At 36.5% G+C, this 21,761-nt stretch overlaps 1 protein-coding gene across 1 annotated transcript in view; it reads right to left on the bottom strand.

The window, feature by feature from the left end:
- Nelf-A (Negative elongation factor A) overlaps nt 1-21,761 on the bottom strand; it is a 152,136-nt gene that overhangs the window by 98,669 nt on the left and 31,706 nt on the right. The window contains exon 3 of the mRNA XM_090374701.1: nt 8,739-8,900. Coding sequence (XP_090230827.1) covers nt 8,739-8,900 — 162 coding nt within the window. The remainder of the gene's footprint in view (nt 1-8,738; nt 8,901-21,761) is intronic.

Here is a 21,761-nt window from a genome sequence, read left to right as displayed (position 1 = left end):
TAATCCATAAAAATGAGATAAAGCATGGAATGTGACCAACATTCTCTGAGACAAAAAATTTTGTTAAAAATAACAGATATTGTTGGAAGTGAAAACAATGCTAGTCACTTTTTTATAGTAAGGGAATCATTCAATAAAAAAAAAAAATTCTACCAGTGAATAAGGAGTACTGCACAAGTTTTGGATTATTTGGCTAAAAAAATTCATCAAGATTTTGAGAAAAAAAGGAGCTGGTTTTCATTGCCCGACATACTAAGCCATATACTGCATTGATTACCAAGGAATTCTTTTGACAAAGCATGGGAATGCATACTAACAAATGAAATAAGGCTGGTAATTTAGTTCCACTAATTGTGAATACTAAACAAAACTCCACTAAATCACCAACTCATCATCTCTGCTTTATCTCCCCCAAACTACTTCATGTTTTACCCAATAACAAATACAGTCGAACTTGATTATAATGAGCATCAAGGGACCAACACAATTTCCTTGTTATAACCATTACTCACTAATTCAGTGAAGAGTTAAACCTACCTCCTACTTCTTTTAATTCTCAATAACTTGATAAAAGATAGATTCAAAAAACAAAGGAAATATTAGTATATACCTACATATTATTTGAATTGATATGTTTATATTCGGTTTTTAAACAGATCCAGCCAACCGTTGTTACATACAAAATAGTCGCATCCAAATTGTTTAGCAAATATTTCATTTGAGCCTTCAAGATCAGACTGTCTGTTGAAATCCAGCACTTCTTTGTGTAGTGAACCATTGAAGCAATGCTTCATCGATGTTTGTAAACCTTGCACTTTCTACATTTTTTTTCTTTTGGTTATGTTCTTTTCCAGTGCTGATATGTAAACATGTTTATTCTTTCACAATGTCGATACTGTTAAAGAGGACAAAGAAAATGTTTTCAACACTTCAACATTTTTTGTACCATGTTCTAACTCATGAATAATTTCGACTTTTTCGTGAATCAAGAGACACTTTCTTTTGTTAGTCGATATGTTTCCGAAGGAAGGGTTCTTTTATAACTGGTTTTACTTTGCACTATTGTATAGCCCCAGTTCCCAAAAGGAGAAAGGTCATAAACTGGTAACTAATCTGATGCGGGTGATCATAAAAGCTAAGTCGTCCTTTTCATTTTTGTCTATTCCAAGAATTGAGTTTTTTCAACTACCCGAGTAATTAAGAATGTTTGCACAGTTACCAAAATTTGTATGGTATATCCGTGTAGTACACTCGTTATAACAACAAACGATTGTATGGGAATACGCATAAATTAAAATCATTATGGCTTTTTTCTTGTTAAAGCCGTGATCTCGTTATTTCTGTGCTCATTATAACCAAGTTTGACTGTACTTGCAAAAAGGACAAGAATATGAGTGTAGAAAATATATAAAAGAAATGTGACAAAGGAATTAGTGGTAGACATACTGGTGCATTTAAAAAATATTTCCACAGCTTTATTGAGCGATCTTGCAAGGTTGGCTGCTCAAGGGATTACTCTGAAAAATGTTAAAAAACTTTTTTCTGATTTCCTTTAAATTGATTCATTCCTGGTAAATTTAATTCATTTAAAATTAAAAATTAATTCATTCCTTAACTGTTGAACCTTGTATATCATTTGAAAAGTCTTTACAAATGATCAAGTTTAAACAAATTATTTTTAATCATGGAATTTTATAAGTGAATAATCACTTTTGTAGTGTGATGGCAGGTCTCAGTAAGGTATTATAAGCAGTTTAATTTACAGCATGGTAGTTTGGTGGGAAAATGAGGTTTGTGCAATGCAGCTGTTTCACGATGTGACCGAATCTAACTGTACATACTTTTTTTTGATAAAAAAAATAAAATTAAAGTAATGATATAAAAGAAATTGTCCACCAACCTAGAGAGCAAAAATAGCCAATAAACACTACTCTCATCCTCAACAGGAAGTATCAATTTTAGTTGGCCATGGAATCAAATCTAAATCAATTTGGTTGCTCAATGTTATAGAGGGATTACACTGACTCCTAATCTCTCTTGGCATAATACTACTACTGTCCGGGGTTACCCACTCAGCTACAAAATTGTTCAGGTAGAGGGAGCCACCCCCTGGGCTGCGGTAGCTGTCAGAAATCCGGACATAACTGTGACAAGAATAACACACCTGTGCTCGGAGTGGGCTGCGCTCACATTGTTACTCCATTGGGAGAGCTATATATCATCTCTCTGTACTGCCGCCCAGGAGCAGACATCCAACCAGCCATCCAATACCTAAATCAAGTACAAACAGAACTTGTGGGTTCCAGGATCCTCGTATCTGTGGACCTAAACTGTCATTCGCCACTGTGGCATAGTGAGACTCCTGAATGTCGAGGAACCAGGAATGGCCAATATGTGGAGGAATTCCTGGCTAACAGCAGCTTCGTTGTCCTAAATCGACCAAACAATCTCCCCACGTTTAGTTCCACTATCTGGGAGGTCACTATAGATGCAACAATGGCTACCAGATTCCTTGCTGGGCACCTAAATGATTGGACGGTGCAGGAAGACTGGACTTCCTCAGACCACAGGGCTATCACCTTCACAATGCATAGATCGCTTCACCAGGCTCCAACAAACAGCTACAAACTCAACAGATATGGCATTGACAAGGCCAACTGGAACAACTTTAAAGAAGCCATAATTAGGAACACAGAGAACCTGTCTTCCAATAACCTCCACAACCAAACCCCCATTCAACACCAGCGTGCTGTCACTAACGCCATCCTACAAGCAGCGGACCAGTCGATCCGGAGAAGGGCCCCCAGCCAGGCACTGTGCCATGGTGGTCGCAGGAACTTGACCTACTTAGGAGAGAGATGAACAGGAAAAGATGTGCCTTCCAAAGAGCTAGATGGTCCTGGCCTCCTCCTGAGGTTGAACTCCTCAGACAACAATACAGGGAGGCCAGGAATAACTACACTGCGATGATCAGGCAGTGGAAGAAACTGTCCTGGGAGAATCTGGTTTCCACAGTCTGTAATACAGACCCATGGAGCATCATATATAGAATAACCAGAAACAAGTTACCAAGGGAAGAGGTCACGCCCTCCACCATCACCCCACAAGGCACGGCACCGTCAACAACATTCTCAATGCCACCTTCAAACCCATCGAAGAGGACAACACACCTCAACAGCATCAGCTGTGCCACGCCAACAAAACCTACCAATCGGCCTGAGTGGAACAACCATTCACTCTGCAAGATTTATAAACTGCCGTACAAAAAATAAAAAACAAAAGAACCCCGGGACTGGACATGCTTGAACCAGAACTGGTAAAAAAGGTGGCCAAGTATGCCCTGAACTTGCTGTTAGACTTATATAACCACTGTCTTCGTCAGGGCTGGTTCCCCTCGGATTGGAAGGTAGCCAGCATAAAATTAATCATAAAAAACCCATCAAAGCAGCCACATATACCGGAGTCCTACCGACCTATCTGTACTCAGCCCTCCTGTCTGTACTCAGCAAAGCCGTGGAACAACTTCTTAGACAGAGGCTTGAAGTACATTACACTGCAGCAAATTTAACAACAGACAAACAATTCGGATTCAAAAGGGGAAATCCACTCTGGATGCACTAGAATATATCATGAATGCCGTGTCAAACTGCCAATGAAAGTATCTTCTTCTCATCTCTGTGGACTTTGCAGGGGCATTCGATGCCCTCTGGTGGCAGAGCATCCTCGCAAGACTAAGAGCTGCCAACCTGCCAACAAACCTATATGGATGCATTCAGAGCTACCTGAACAATAGGAGGGTCCTAGTGCAGGCTCGCTACTGCAAGGTTGAACGCCAGGCACACAGGGGCTGCCCTCAGGGCTCTGTACTGGGTCCCCTCCTTATGGAACTACGTGCTGGATGAGTTCCTCTCCCTGGAACTGGGGGGGGGGGCGTGCAAGCGCTCGCATACGCAGATGACCTATCTCTAATCCTCTCTGCTGATTCAAGAGCACAACTGGAAACGCTTGCCAACTCAGCACTTTCTACACTAAGAGAGTAGACCGAAACTCATTACCTTAATATCTCTGCCACCAAAACCCAATCTATCCTACTAAAGGGATATCTAACTCCTACCAGACCACCACAGATAAAAATCTACAACAGAACGATCAAGTTGGCCACAGAACTCAAGTACCTAGGAGTGATCCTGGACCGAAATTTATCATTTACACCCTACTTAAAATACATCCAGAAGAAAATGAAAAACTACGCTGCCATGCTTGCCAGGATTACCCGCTGCAACTGGGGGCTGAAAAGAAGAACCTTAGCAATACTTTACAAAGCAGCCATCATCCCTGCGATTGCATATGCTTCTGGTGTCTGGCACCATAAGGCCTCTACGGCGGTAAATCTTCGGCTACTCAACACCATTCACCGACCGATTTTATTAACCCTCACCAGAGCGTGCAGCACCGTATCTACTCATGCACTGCAAGTACTCACTGGGACCCTCCCCCCTTAATCTTGAAGTGATACGCCTAGGCATGTTACAGCAGCTTAGACGCGGAAATCCAACTACCTTCCAGGATCACACCACAGACCCAACTGCAAATTGGACAGTGGAGAAGAAAAGACTCCAGATCTATTTGCGATCAATATGGCAGCAGCGCTGGATGACCTCCACAAAAGGGGAAGTCGCGCGGAGGTTCCTCTCCGATCTATAACAAATATACCCACAGTATCCGGCATAGCTTTGCCCTGGATTATACAGCACGTATCTCCTAACAGGACATGGAGCGATCCGCCACAAATTACACCGTTTTGGACTTGAAAACAACCCAATGTGTGCATGTGGCTGTGTGGAGACCTGGGGACACCAGATGTATGACTGCAAACTTAATGAAGATCTTTGTGTTGAATTAATCATCCAAGTGCGCCTTAATCCCAAAAACCGGGAACACTACTTACTGGAAGATGAAGCCTCATATATAGCATTCACCAAGTTTGCCCAGAACCTGTATGCCAGACGATTGACCATTCCTCTGCATGCAAACTTCGAATAGACGTGTCAAACAAAGCTTCTCAGAGACCCCCAACCAGATGTCAGGTTTGACTGCTTGATCCTTCATGCAGGACAAAACTGGAACTCTTCTGAGAAGTGACAAAACTCCACTTCCCAGAACATTGACTACCGGACGGGACAACAGTCCCATGAATGACTCCCAACTATGACATTTTGCACAACCTATTCAGCTAAACCAACATTGGATTGCCTCTGCTGGGCCTCAAGTTTTCTGGATGGTGCGGACTTGACCCTGCAGTCTGGTTTGCTTCTACCCATGCACACAGGCCACATTGGCAACCTGAGCCGGCTCCCTTGTCTGGCTCACTATCTCACCTCTTCCTGGCAGGGTGGGGAGGGGACAGTTTGCTGCCCCCTCCCCACCCTATTTCTTCCCTCTGGTGGGGCATGGGTATGCCCCACTGTAAACTGGAGTTGCCTTCCCTATCGGCTCCACATTTCTGTCTATCTCCCCCCAGTCTTCAGCCTTCATCCCATTCTATCTGACAGCAACGTGAACACGCCCCACACAATCTAAAATCACCAATCGAAATTAATTTTGCCCAACATTTTGGACTTCTCCTAGCGCTTCCTGCGATGTGTATGCGATTTTTTTTTTTTTTTTTAGGTCCTAGCCACTGAAATCTCAGGAAATTAGGTGGCAGGACCTGCCAGAGTGAACTATACACTAGTGAGTACCTGGTCTGCCTCCACAGGACGAAAGTAGGGGTCTGGCGGCTAAATGACCAGATGAACAACGGTACAAGGCATCACACATATACAAAGCCCATACACTTTTAAATCTCTGGCTTTTCCAGTCAACTGGTTCACCCACAATGTAAACTACGCGGAGATGGGGGAACCCCTGGTGCCGCTTGGCCCTAAACACACTTTACAGGGGTTTCCAGTAAACCGGCACACCCATCACAATGCAAGCAATGTGGAGATGGGGGGAACCCCTGGTGCCGCTTGACACCAAACACACTGTACACTTTACAGGGGTATTAAGCTCACTCAGCATTTACAATGCAAACTGAATCAGAGAACTCGCCATTCAATAAGGTTCGCCATGAGTAAACACTGTTTATACATGGTCAAATTTATGTTTTATATTTTAAGAAAACTTCAAGATGCAGCAAAAAGTTTTGAGTGAAGACTGCATAACAAGGTAGATGACTCAGTTACTCATCGAGATATGCCAATAATGCATACAGTCTACAAAGAAGCTTTATAAAGTAATGAACATGACAGACTCTGCTAATAATGAAATCAAACTAAAATCCAAGTATATATGCTAAAGATGCTGGTAAATGTTAAGAATTAGTATTATGATTATAAGTTTAATGTTCTTTTAAAACAATCCATACGCAAAGCAGTAATTTTACCATCTGATCAATGATCACCAGCATGGATTCTATTAGCATCAACTGACTGGTGGTATACTGGCTTATATCACCCATCTATGGACAAATTAATGGAAAATTTGGTGAAACTCAAGCAACTTCTCTTGACAATTCTAAGCTGTTTGATCATATTTGGCATAAAGGGCTTTTACACAAATTTCCATCTTATGGACTGCTGACTATTTTTTGCAATTGGATATTCTGCTGTAACATTCTCTCTCTCTTTGATTGTTCACTGCAGGTGATGGCTGATAGCTCTGTCTTCTAAATTCTGCACTAATGCTGGTATTCTCCAAGGTTCAGTTCTTTCATCCATTCTTTTCCTCTTTTATATTAATGACCTTCTTCCACTGACTGGTAATCCTAATCACAGTTTCACAGATGAAAACACACTGCATTCTACCTTCCAGTTTGAGAAATCATGCCCTACACAAAGAGCTTCATCTTCTCGAATATTCACAGCTGATTCCTCAAATGCTGATCTACAGGCAATTCTCCTATGGGGCAAAGTATCAGTTAACTTCAAGCTTTCTAAAACTGAGTCCTGTCTTATATCTCACATAAAGGAATCTACTGTTCCTATGCTTATCTTCGATGACAATTAGATCTGTTGACAAGATCACACATCTCTCTCTCTCTTAGGGATTACACTGACTCCTAATCTCTCTTGGCATAAGCATACCATGAATATTGCTTCCTCTGCATCTAAAACACTGGGTTTTCTCTTTTCTTCTAAACAATTTCTCACTCTGTATAAATCTGAAATCTGCCCTACTATGGAATATTGTTCCACCACCTGGGGATGATTATGCAAAACCTCTCTCTCTCTCTCTCTCTGGCTTCTAGACTATTCCAAAGAGGGCAGTCAGGTTAATTAATGACCCATTTCCTACAAAATCTCTCTACTCTGTGTCATAGATGTTTCTACTGCAGATTTTCTCTAGATATTTATATGGGTTATGTTCTTCTAAATTGGCATTTATAGTTCCCCCCCCTCTATCTTCCAAACCACTCCAAACACATGCCATAACCAGTCAGCATCCATTTACTGTTTAACTTCAAATTCAAAGAACCAACTTTTCTTCTTCCTCATTTATCCCTTCAACTTCTGTTCTCTGTAAAAACCTTCCGAAAAGTACAATCTATAGAGATTCAGGTCTAACATCAACAAGTGTCTTCTGTCTTCTCAACCTTCAACCCACACACAGTATATGTACTATAGGTTCTAATACCTTTCGTATCTAGGGTTTTTATAAAAATAAAAATACAAGCAATAGGACTTGCTGCAGGAAACAGTTAACTCCAGTAAGGTGACTGAAGGTAATCCCCTCCACTTAGTGCAATATGTAAATCTGCAAGTGCAGAGAATAGTTCCGATTTGGAAACATTAGCTGCAGGTTCATTTTAAAATATTAAATGCTAAAACAATAAAAGAACAGTGTATAAGCAGAGAATGAATGAAAAAGAAATTATGTACAAGTTAGATGGTAATGGTATCTGCTGAGAATAAGTAACCATAGCTCCTACAGTAAAGTGTTACTTATTCGAGATAGTGCAATTTCATGGTACTCGTTGAGGAAGTATTCACAATATGAGATATATTTAAAAAATGCCAATTCGTTACTACTTAAGTAGTTGGCTACGTACAGAATGATGCCATTTCGCTAACTTGTAGGTAAGCTAACTTCTTTTGTAAACTGAGGCTCTAGCCCTAAATTACGTTGTAAGAAACAAATTACATACGTTTTACACAACCGTCGATGTAAACTCATGAAGCCTATTGTAAATTAAATGTTCCTACCCATTTTTGCCATTCCAGACTTTTAGAATGTACATGAATGTACATGTACAGGAAAAGAATGCTAGCTATAGCATGCTTTGATTAAACTATGCAAAACCATAACCACTGGTTATGGTTTTGCATAGTTTAATCAAAGAACAAACCAGTAACTTCTAAATGTTAATGCTAACTAAAGAAAGATTAATAAATTGGAACTGAGAAGAGTATAAATTATATACTTATTAAAATCTTATTAGAAAAATAGTATAGACGGCATGAAAAGCTAAGTTTATTCATTTATATATATTTTTTGTCTTGTGATTAGTAATACATTTAAAATCCCAGGAGCATGACAACCAACAGAAGTTTAAAGTTTATTTCATTCATTATAACAAAATTTGGTATAGTGAATGAAATTGAATTAATGTATAATGAATGAATTTAATACTGCTGTATAATCTGTATAAATCAATAAAAATATAAATATTTAAAATTTTAGTAACAAAATCTTACATTTTTGTAACAGTTCTGCTCTTAAGGTAGCAGATTTTGGCTTCTGTTTCAGTGTAAAGTGTTTGGCAGGTTGTGAAGACTGCCCAACTACAGCTGTAAATGCATTTCTGTTTAGGTATAAGCATTCCATAGGAAGAATTCCCTGGTCACTGTGTTTCCTCACTGAAAAAGAAACAAACACATATTCTAACTTGTATGACTTTCTTAAATTGGGATTTCATAACTCGTTAATAATAATTAAAAAAAAGTTAGTGCTCCAACAATGCACTTATTATGCTTCATAGTAACTGGCATGAGTTAAGAAATATAGTAATGGAGTATGGTAAAAGCACACACATACACATCTTTTTTTCATGTGTATGTGTGGGGTCTGGCAAACATGTCTTTAGTACTGCTAAAGCAGAAATACACATACAGTGGACTTCCGCAAAAATACATATATAGTGGACTTCCGCAGAAATACATATACAGTGGACTTCTGCCCATCCCATTTGCAAAGTAAAATATGTAGGCGCTGGTTAACATGATCATTGGTTAGTGGAGTCAGTTGCTTTGCAACTGATAAAAATAAATATGTAACATGTTACATATTTATTTTATGAATGTCACACACACATATATACAGGGTGTCCACAAATGATTACCCTGATTACATTTTGTTACAAAAATTTTATTACTACTGGGAGGTTAACAAAATTTAACCAAATTGTATGCTAATATTAAAAGTTTTTATCAATACATAATGACTTTAAAGAATTTCACATGAGCACCTCTTGTGACACACAGAATATCAAGGTGATATTCAATCTCTCTCTCTCTCTCTCTCTCTCTCTCTCTCCATACATTTTCTAACAACTGTGGGACGATGCATTAGACTGCACGTGTAATCTGCTCTCGTAATGTTTCAATATCTGGAACAGCTGTTGTATACACCAAGTCTTTAACATATCCCCAAAGAAAGGAATCCAGTGGGGTTATGTGTGGTGACCTTGGGGGCCACAAAATCGGTCCATCCCTGCCCATACAACGGTTTGGAAATGTCTTATCCAAAGTGTCACGAACAACTTGATTCCAATGAGCGGGTGCTCCATCCAGCTGAACAATAACAGTAGGCTGCCTCTGTTCCAGTTAGTATAGTTGGGAATTAATTATTAGCATAATTAATGAGCATGTCTAAAAACACGTTTGCACTAATTGTGTTTTTGTGGAAGAAGAAGAAAGGTCCAATAATGTATTCTGCCAATGCTTTTCCCTTTCTCAACTGACTCAGTTGCCAAAAACTTTTCCATCCACGATTTAATAAGCTTTACATCTGGAGGATTTATACTGTACTTGGCTCTAAACATTCTCTGCACAGTTACAGTAAAATTTGTTTCAGCTAACCAAACAACACACTGAGCTTTCTCTTGTACAGACAGCATCTTGAATGAATAGATGCAACAACGCTATTAGTGGCAACAGCAGTAAACTTAACTCACTGGGCTTAAAACTCTATAATTGTACAAGATTATTTGCGATAAGAAAACTTAAGCAAGATTCAACATTACCAAATTAGAGCATATTATAATCAGGGTAATCATTTGTGGACACCCTGTATATACATTTTTGAATGTAAGAGGACCAAAGGAGTATGAAAGTGTACATACATTCTGGAGGTTCTTAAATGCAGTATCAACAAATTACTTCTATATATGTACAGATTCCTTTGAAAAAAACTCTACAGAGAATTGCATCTATCAACAGCATTTTCAAGTAACAGTAGCTATTTTTTATATTTAAAATAGTGTAGATTTTTGAAACTACTGTAAATATAAAAAAAAGGTTATTATTCTTTGGAATTTGGATCCACAGGTTGATAAAACTGAATAAAATAATACATATACAAATGTAGAGGATATTATTGCAAAGAAATAGTGACAAGTTTTTTATATACTTTTTAAAATTTTTAAATATTTTTTAGTTTCTTTTTTCAATTTTTTTAATGAAATTTTGATTTTATTTTTGACGGTAATCCTACTTTATTGTTTGCCTATATAGTGAAAATAAGAAAAACCTAATATTTAAAATCATTTATGAACATAATTTTTAAATTACAAGCTTTGAAAAATTCCTCAAAAAAATTCACTTCTGGCAGCGTGTGTATAGTCCAGAAACTCACTTGCAAGAGCATCAATGCATATTATGTAGGATGGAGATCACAATGGAAAGAAATAAAAGCTCCTAGTGCCCCAAACTCTGAATGCCAATATATAGTTGTTTTAGAATTAAGGTACAGTCAGTCCTCGTATAGCATGATAGTTGTGTTTCTAGAAACTCTCGTGCAATGCAAAATCGTGCAATATAAACAACAGGCCCTACGGGAAAAATGGGGTTAGGTGCTAACCACCCAAGATTGAACACACATTTGTAACCAAAACATTAACAAACACAATGAATAATCGTAATAAAATACTTACGTATTTTATTACGACTATTACGTAATAAAATATTGCTAATGCTTTTGCTTCTATCGTAAGCAAACTTGTTTTCTGTTTGATTTTCTATCCAAACAGATGACAGCCGTTCCATCTCTTCCAATTCTTTGTGTCTTAATCTAATGGATTTTAATTACACATTGAGTTGTTCCTGTTATGAAAGTTTTTATTTTCTCTGCATTCTTTGTAATTCTCGGCGTTGCCTCATTTAGGCCTGTAGCGCATGCAATATCACATGGTCTTTCATTTCACAATTTCACAAAGTTTTTCACAATTTCATATTTTTTTTCTCTATTGACAGAGGCGGACTGGCCATAAGCTTCACCAGGGAAACCACGGTGGGTCGGAGGCCGGTGTGATTTTGGCCATAAATGCTAGTATGAGGCCACTACAAATTTTCCTGGGTAAGAATTTTTTAACCCATCTGCCTCTGTTTATCGATATTGCTTTTCTTTTTCTCTCTGAATCTGTAGTGTCTTCACCAGGATGCTTCCTTTTCACTCCTTTTAAGTATTTTACTCATTTTTAGGAAATAAAGCACAACTACAAAATGAGGAGGCATGCTTGATACATATAAACAAAGCTGCGCGCGTGTAGCAACTGAATAAACAACTCCGTAAAGGCAGAGACACACTATTAACACCTCACTAGTTCACATTTTACTAAAGCACATTTCTGGGGATTACTAACATAAAACAATAAAAACAATTTCCTGTTGCGTTCCTGCTAGTGGAATCTTTTATAAACGGGTAGTAAACTCGATCTAATTGCATTTGCAATAATACCGATAGCTGGAATTGTGTGGGTTTTTACGCTATTATGGTGAAATGTGTTTCCCCTTCACTGATATAAAAAAAATACATTTTCAGAATCTTCTCTTCATTCCTATCGGGTTGCGTTCAGTTGGGGTGATTACGCGTTTGACTGCCATTTCTTGTAAACACACAAAGGCGAATCGTGCATAAGCGAATTCGGTTTGTGTTACATACGATATCGTTCCCCTATTTATAAATCATGTATGATCGAATTCGTGTAGTGTAAACACGTGTTATACGAGGACTGACTGTACACATGTTTGCTTTCTGTAATTAACTTATGGCACTAGGGAAGTTTATTACAAGGTCATAGGATTGTTTGCTGCTATTTGTGGGCAAAATTAGGCAGGACTTGACAAATCTGGTCTCCTGGAGGCAGGTGGAGACTCCAGGAGAAATCCAGTCTGATGACTGGTATTTTACTGGTCAAACTGATAGTTCTTTGTTTCAGGATCGCCACAATGTGCATCTTATCAAGGATTGGTATGGCCTTAAACAAAGGAACTGTATGATGAACTGAGTACTAACATTAAACTACTGATTGAAAGCATTTATTAATTTGTATCCAATCTGAAGAAAAATAAATAAATATCCAAAAATTTTTCATTCATGAAAGCATACTTGTTTATTTTATGTAGCTCTGTTTGCATGTGTGATGCTTTAAGTGAATTGTTCATAACTCAGGGAATGACCCAGTAATTTACAGTGAAATGTAAGAATAACAAATAAATTCATGTGGGCAAACAAAAAATGTACTCATTATAATGAAATTTCATTATAGTGAAACAGCAAAAAAAAAAAAAAGGTCAAAACAGTCAAGTTACATATTGATAAAAGAAAGACATTATAAACGTAAAACTGTAGTTTCTTCTATTTTTTTAAATTTATAAAACCATAATAAGCACAACTATAAGATTATATGATGCAAAGAACTCTACTTATTAAGAGAAAAACAAACAATAATTTCGATAAACAACAATAATACTGTAAACAAACAGTAATTTCACTGCTGGCACTAGTAAAAAAAAGATAAAAAGTGCAGCCATTATCAACCCACTGAAGGATGGAAGCCTCCTCAACAATTCATGCTAAGGGAAATGGACCACTAGTATGTTTCACTAAATATGTAACTTTATGTAAACAACCCTTGTCACTTTTAAAATTACTCAAGTAAGACTTTAGGAAGGTATACAGATCAAAAGCTACTAACTGCAAAGAGGCAATTAACTCCTCAGTTAGCAAATGATTGCAGCATTGTAAAATGCTAAAGAACAAAAATAAAAACGTATTGTTTAAGGATTTTCTTTTTATAAATTTTGCTATGATGATTTTATTTTTTCATAGAAGATGGATTTTTATTATAATGCAAAAGATATGTTTGTTACAATGATATTCATTAAAATGAAATGTTTTTACATAAGATACATAATAAACTAGCAGGGAATGGGAAGTGACTTCATTATAATGAATACCTTGTTATTACTCTGATGTTCATTATACTGACATTTTAATGTATCATCTCTTGTTTTTTTTCAATTTGCATTGTTTCAATAACTTGGTAATACTTAATTTAATTAATCGATTAAAGTTCATTGTGTAATGAAATTTAAAAGCTTTCAATTTTCATAGAATTTAATTATCAGAAGGCTGTCTGATATCACAGCATGAGTTTGAGTGATATCAGCTGCTTTGGGAATTTAGCATTATATGAATTTAACTAACAAGCAAGGTGAACATTGTTATTTTTATCTCTCCATGTGATTTGAGAATTCAATAATGGCTGTTCAGAAGACTTTTTTTAGTACGCTGTTGTTCTACTTCCACCCACAACCTAGTGGAGAGGGCACGGAAGAGTGACAATTATATTCTAGATTACTTTGGTGGCACTTAGCTTTTGAACATATGGTATTTTCCATGTGGTGTGGAAGGACACAGAAACAAAACGTAGAATGAACAGCAAGCAGTGCAATCTCCACCAAATGTTACCCTCATCAGTATTAATAAAGCAAATTTATTTTCGCACATTTTTTACAGTTTTGATATTATTATTATTATTAGTAGTAGTGGTGGTGGTGGTGGCAGTAGAAAAAGTAGTGGCCTATGATGCAAGAAAGTAAGCTTCGATGCCAGTTGATTAATCAGGTCAAAGTTTAATGGGAATATAACCCTAAAGGGTGGATGACTGCTGTTATTTTCAGAAGTTATTTTGGATCTCACTTACGAACAGAACTGGAAGTGTATTGCAAGGATGAAGGAATTCCGTTTAACATCTTACTTATTCCTGATAATGCCACAAGCCACCAACCCAATATTGTTGATGTCTGTTTCAATATCAAGGTTATTTTTTTCCCTGGCAAATACTCCATCCTATAGACCAACGTGTGATTGTTGTTGTTATTTGGTTTTTAGGAGCATTAGCAACTAAGGCCATATTGCTCCGGGATATGCGGTGGTCATTCCCTGACCTTTTCCGCATCCTCCGTATTTGGTGGTGACGGGCTTGAACCCCGGTCTAATCAAGAAGCATGTGCTATGCACTACTGCTCCTTCCCACCTGGCTACGGAGGTGCCCACCAACGTGTGATTAAATCTTTTAAGGCTCAGTATTTAAGGTGCATTCTGACTGATATAATTGACAAGACTGGCCCCAAACAGATGAGTGTGCAGCAATATTAGATTTGATTTAAAATGAATACTACGAAAAAGAGTAAAACGTATCATTTTCATCAAGAGTGGGAACTAGAATACTTTTTTGTAATGATAAAAGAAAAGTGTTATTTGATTTGCAATGCTTCTGTGGTTATACCCAAAAAAGGGAAATTTAGAAAGGCACCTCAAAGTGCTCCATGGTAAATACTAATCGGATTTTTCGCCTAATAGTGACCTTAGAAAAAATAAATTAGAAGAACTTAAATCCAGATTATTCGCACAACAAAATTTCTTCATGACACCTAATTTACACTCTAAAACAATAACTGTAGCATCATTTAAAGTGAGTCATCTTCTTGCAAAAAAATGCAAACCATTTTATGATGGTCAATTCATTAAAGACTCATTTTTAGAAATAACAGATTCTCTTTTTGAAAATTTTAAGAACAAAAATGGAATTAAAAGCGCCCTTCAAGATCTGCAATTATCTTGAAATACTGTGATGTGAAGCATCAAAAAAATGAATAAAAATGTGAGCGAACAATTGCGTGTTCATATTGCTAATTGTGTGTCCTTTTCTTTACAACAGAAATCAGTGATATAGCTCAATTGCTCGTTGTTATTCGTATGGTTTTCGATGATTCTGCCACTAGAGAACTGCTGGGTATGGTTTCATTAAAAGAAAGAACTAGAGGGCTTGATATATTTAACGCATTCAAAAATTTTATTGAAAAAATTAAATTACCACTCTTTAAGCTTGTATTAATAACAACAGATGGAGCTAAAGCAATGACAGGGCATCTTAACGGATTCGTCGCATTGTGCCAAAAGGATGATGAATTCTCAGATTTCATCTGAGAATTCATCATCCACCAACAACTGTTAGTCAACAAAACCGTGAATTCCATCAAAGTACAATCTCTTCAAAGGAGACTTTTCAAAATGCGACTTGATGAAAATGAACCAGATCTGATACTACACACAGATGTGAGGTGGCTGAGTCGGAGTAAGTTTCTACAGATTTCGAAATTTGCTGAATGAAATTTAAAAAATTCGTCGATCAAAGTGGAGATGGTTATCTGCAGCTGCAAGATACGTTGTGGTTGTGTGATCTGGCTTTTTTGGCAGATTTTACCAGTAAATTAAGTGATCTGAATTTGGAATTACAAGGAAAAAATAAAAATGTGGGTGACATGATTAGTAGTATTTCTGCATATAAATATAAATTTTTGGCAATGGCTAAGGATCTCAAAGAAAAAAAATTTGATCATTTTGCAAATATGCAAGATCATTTGCAAAAATATCCTGTTTTTGAATTTAATAACGAGAAATATGTTTTTGAAATTGAGAAAGTTGTGCATGATTTTCAAACCAGATTCAGTGATTTTAAAACAATTGAAGACATTGTTTCATGTCCATTTAAGGTTGACTAAGATACGAAACAAATTGCGAAAAAATCGCAGAGATTTTTCACACGGAAAAAATATTACTTGAAAATGAAATTAATACATTTTGAAATGATATCTTCCTAAAAGCCAGATCACCAGAAAAAGACTTCTGGAAATATGTTTGCCGAGAAAAGTACTATAAAAAAATGCAGTGAATTTTTTAATTCTCATTTTAGTTCCACATCTCTATGTGAATTGGCCTTTTCCAATTAAAAAAAAAAAAAAGGATGAAGAATGGCTCTACTCTTACGGACTTGCATACATAAGATTCTTTATGGTCGGCCTTATCACAGTATATCCCCGATTTTGAAAGCTTGGCAGATGACATGAAGACACAAACTTCAAATAAATTAAAAATTTAAATACATATGAATTCAAAATAAGAATTCTGAATTGTATTTAATTTTAAAATTTATAAACAATATTTTTCAATTTGTGTTGATTAACCTTTTTAACCACGTGCAATGAACTGATTGAGATGGTAGATCGCGGCACATTTTGAAGAAAAAAAGTCGATTGCATCACAAATTAAGTTGGCCACCCCTGGCATAGATAATACAATGGTTTTAATTCTCAGAGTAGAATAATTTTGTCTTTGCAACAAGTCTTGTCTGGTATTGGACTATTTTCAAACAGATGGTCTTGCCAAAACACTGACTGACCATTTGTTTAAAATAATATGAGGTAGCTTCAGAACTAAATGGTCCCTCATCAGATAACACTGATCAGCATCAATTTCCTCCCTGAAATAATTTCGACAGATTCTCATAGGAAATATATTTAAAACCTCAGATATGTGCTTAAAAAGTTCTCATCATCCTCGATTTTCAAATATCATAGGTTAATGACCGAAAACCAAGGCCTATATTTGGTTTAATCATCTTTCCCATCTATTTTACTATTTATTTTTTATTTTTTTTCTAGAACATTCAGGAGCTTTCTACAATGTTTGAGAATTTTCCAGAGCACTCAGGGACTTTTTACAATATTTGAGAATTTTCCAGAACATTCTAGGACATTCTTACATGTGCAAGAAAGGTCATGATGTTTCTGGAAGGTTCTAGAACTTTTGACAGAGTTCTCTAGAAATACTGTGAGCCTTCTAGAAACTTCTCTACCGGTATATATGAGTAGGTTCCGCACCAAGCAAGCATTTTTATTTTTCAAAAGGGTGTGTGTGTGTGTTTCAGATGTTGTTGTTTGGTTTTTAGGAGCATTAGCAACTAAGGCCATATTGCTCCGGGATATGCGGTAGTCATTCCCTGACCTTTCCGTATCCTCCGTATTTGGTGGTGACGGGCTCGAAACCCGGTCTAATCAAGAAGGTGTGTTTCAGAGAGCAGTGGTGAACAAAGTGAACAAGTGTTATGTGCATTAGTGTAAATCATGAATTGTATTTAAATTAAAAATAAAAATCTACAATTTCTTAATTATATTCTTATGTGCACGTGCCTTAACCATACATGAAACATGTCACATTCTTGCCAAAATAAGACCGATAGCTCTTGCTACATTTGCAGAGAAGTGGTATTAAAATGACAGTGGAAGCCACTGTCACATGTGAGAAAAAGATGTATGGACTCCAAAGATTTACTGTAGCTCATGTTCAAGGACATTAACCAGCTGGCTTAGAGGTGGTCATAAATCAATGTCTTTTGCTGTTCTGGTGATATGGTGGGAACTTCGAGACCGTACTAAATGATTGTTACCTTTGCACGACCAACATTTATGGTTTTCTGGGAAATTCAAGCATAAAGTAGAGTATCCCAACATACCTACTGCTCTAAGGCTGGTTCATCACGATGATACAATGCCAGTGCCAAAGCCACAAGAAACTTATGGATTTGATTCTGATTCAGGATTGGAAAAAGAGTCTCCAGAAGATGCAGAATCCAGAATGAGTACAGATCCAGACTTTTCAACTCTTGATACTGCAAGGCCGCATCTAATCACTCAGGCAGAATTAAACAATTTGGTCAGAGACTTGGACCTCTCCAAAACCAAGGCTCAATTACCAGGATTACGGCTTCAGCAGTGGAATTTTCTTGAAAAGGGTGTCAAGGTGTCTTTTTATAGGAAGAGGCAATCTAATGTAACGACCTATTACTCCATGGATGGTGCTTTGGTTTATTTTAACGATGTCCAGGAATTAATGAAAGAGTTAAATCTGGAGCATTCTCCCAAGCAGTGGAGGCTTTTCATTGATTAATCCAAGGTCAGTGTGAAAGCATTTTTACTGCATAATGGAAATAAGTATCCATCTATACCATTGGCTCATACAGTTCACATGAAGGGAACGTAAGAGAACCTACAGGTTCTTTTGCAAAATATATGCCATCAAGAATACAAATGAAATATCTGTGCCGACCTAAAAGTGATAGCATTGCTGACTGGGTTGCAAGTGGGACAGCATAGCAAAGGATTGCCACTACAAGGTAAAAAAATGGCTGAACTGTTCAGAAACTACACCAGGCCAGAAAAATGTAACACATCCTCTTTTGGTGGATAAGTCAAAAAATCTATTTACCTCCATTGCACATCATTCTAATGGTGGGTACCAACAGGGGCCCAATGGCTTAATGGTCAGAAGAACAACACTACACATCCATCCACTCCCCACACACTTTTTAAATCTCTGGCCTTCACAGAGTTCTGGGCTACACAAACAGAGTACACAATGCGGAGACGGGAGAAGCCCCTGGTGCTGTCAGACAACTAACACACTTTGCACATCAAGCTAGGTTTGATAAAAATATTTGTGAAAGAGATGGACAAAAAAGGAGAAGGATGTTCCTGTCTGAGGCAAAAGTTTGCTTGAATCAGTGAGGCCAAGATAAAAGGGGGAATTTTTGTGGGTCCTCAAATCAAACAGCTATTCCAAGATGAGGAATTCACTAAAAAATTAAATGCTACAGAAATAAGAGCCTGAAATGCATTCAAAAATGTCTGCCGTAACTTTTTAGGCAATGATAAATCACAAAATTACAGTGAAATTGTGGATGAGCTAATTTTAGTGTACAGAGGATTGGAATGCAACATGTTGTTAAAGCTTTATTTCCTACATTCCCATTTACACTTTTTTTCTGAAAACTTGGGAGCGGTCTACGATGAACATGGTGAAAGGTTTAACAAAGATATTTCTCAAATGGAAAAAGATACCATGGAAAAGGCAAAAAAAGATAAAAATAAGTGTTTTGTTATCAGATAAACATTTCTGTAAATAGATAAGGTTAAATGACCCATTGTTGAATATTTAGTACTGTACATAACGGACCTCCGTAGCCGAGTGGTCAGGAGCGGGAGTGCAGTAGCACACGCTCTTTGAGTAGACCGGGGTTCAAGCCCCTGACTGCTGATTACGGTCGATCTACCAACCCGCACTGGACCAGCGTGGCAAATTATGATCCGTTTCCCCCAGCATGAATTGTTGAGGAGGCTTCCATCCTGCAGTGGGTTGATAATGGCTGCACTTTACTTTACTTTATAACATTTTCTTAAAATATATGAAATTTTTTTACTAGAAACTTAGCTTTTTACTCCCTTAAAATCGGTGGGTGTTACAGCAATATGATTGCCACATCAAATTCAGCAACATCAAGTCTTTAAGATTAACCCTGAAATTTAACAGGGAGTGAAAATTTTTTTTTTTTTGTCGACCAGTGTAGCAAGTGGGTTCTAGATTAGGGTGACCAGATGCTTTTGCTGATAACCAGGATGAAACAGGTTTAGAATGAGAAAAACTAGGACATTTTCTAAAAAAAAAACTTGGACAGTGTAGATATTTTGTTTTTTAATACAGTAGAGCATCAGTTATCCAGAATAACTGATGTCAGACTTCTTCTGAATAGCCACATTTTCAGGATAATCGAACTGGAAAATGTTTTGGTAAGATTAAATAAATTTAATCAAATTTATAATAAAATTAAATTAAATAAATTTAATCTTACCTTACAATTAAATTAAATAAGATTAATTAAATTAAAAAATATATATATAAACCAATCACAGAAAACAGAAACATCCAACCAGTCATTTTTGATTTTTATACAAAACAGGAAAATTAGAAAGATTTTTAAATGCTCTCAGTTTTTTCGACTTACCGATAATGAGCACAGACAGTCTGTGCGTCCTAGTGGCATTTTCACACATTGCAATTGTAATTCACTCTTTTCTCACTTAAAATTTGGTGCAGGCATTTCTCTTTTAGTGGGTAGGATTTTTCTCAGTAATGCTTTCCATAATAAGCCCTTCTCATCAACATTTTCTTTCTCATAATTTGCTATAACTAAAGCAAGCTTACTCTTAAAGGACACCGCTTCCGATTCGTCTTCAGAAAGTTTCTTGCCTTGAATATCTAGTTCACGTATACCTTGTCTCAGTTTAAAGTTTTTCAGCCAACCTGTGCTTGCCTTAAAATCTTCATTACATCTTAATTTTATATTAAAATCCAATGCTTTTTCACACAACATTGGGCCAGACACTGGTTCACCTAAACTTTGCTTCCGAAGAAAAAAATATAAATAAATAAATAAAGTGCACTCTCTAAAGTGGAATTTTCGCGTTTCGACATAGTCTTTTTCCTGCTCGACACAAATTCTGTCATAGCATTTTCTTGATGTCGTAAATTGCTGAAGTCCCCACATTAAACTCTTTGGAGAGATTTCTTAAATTTTCACCTTTTCTAATTCTATTAACAATTTCTGTTTTTTGTTGCAATGTTAAAACTAAGAATTTTCTTTTCGTTCACATTTTACGGTAAAAAATTAAGAAAAATAATAAACTGCACCATTTCGGGCCGATATTATTCTTACCGAATATGGAGCTAAACTAATCTGAAATTCACTGATGATTTCCGAGAAAACCCAGTAGTCTGTGATATTTTTCTAAAGCACATTTCTGAAGGTCACATAGAATTCTAGAGGTCACAACCATAAAACAATTAGCTGTTTTCGGTTTATTGGGCTTTTTGTTTGTACAATCTGTTATAAACGGGTAGTAAACTCAATCTTTTGCTTATTATAATCAAAATTCATTTGCAAACGTGATCACTATAACCGGCACTTATCGTACTACAGTTAATAAAAAAATAAGTAAGGTCAGCCTTTCAAATTATTCCAGATAACTGACATTTTACTATATTCTAAAATTCAAATTAATATGTTCAGAAGAATATATAAACAATAATTAATTGAAAAAAAAACAAACAAACATATTACATATTTCTTCAATAAATAAGTAGTACTATGATGAAACATATTAGGAGCAAATAGTGCTTTCAATCATATTTGAAATTACTTCTGCCTGCCTTGAACAGCTTTTTGTCATTTTTAATCATGTCAGAGAAACTTTTCCATGTTAAATTCAAGTTGAATTTACACATTATTATGGAATCAATGGTTTTTATATCCAAGCGATTCCATTCATCGGACCAATGACTTTCTATTTGCAAAAATATCCTTTTCACATTTCTATTGTGTTCTGGAATGGCAAAAAAAAAGCTATACAATTTCTCAAATTCTGAAATTTTTTTTTTTTTTTTGAAATTCAAATTTTGAACAAAATGTGACCACCAGTCATAGCAAGATCTATTAAAACCACCCATCACTTTTTTTATATCAAACGACATTCACCAAGTGT

Source organism: Mastigoproctus giganteus, chromosome 5 (assembly GCF_048544385.1).
Source record: "Mastigoproctus giganteus isolate SK-2022 chromosome 5, ASM4854438v1, whole genome shotgun sequence".
NCBI lineage: Eukaryota > Metazoa > Arthropoda > Arachnida > Uropygi > Thelyphonidae > Mastigoproctus > Mastigoproctus giganteus.
This window is presented reverse-complemented; position numbering and strand designations above follow the sequence as displayed.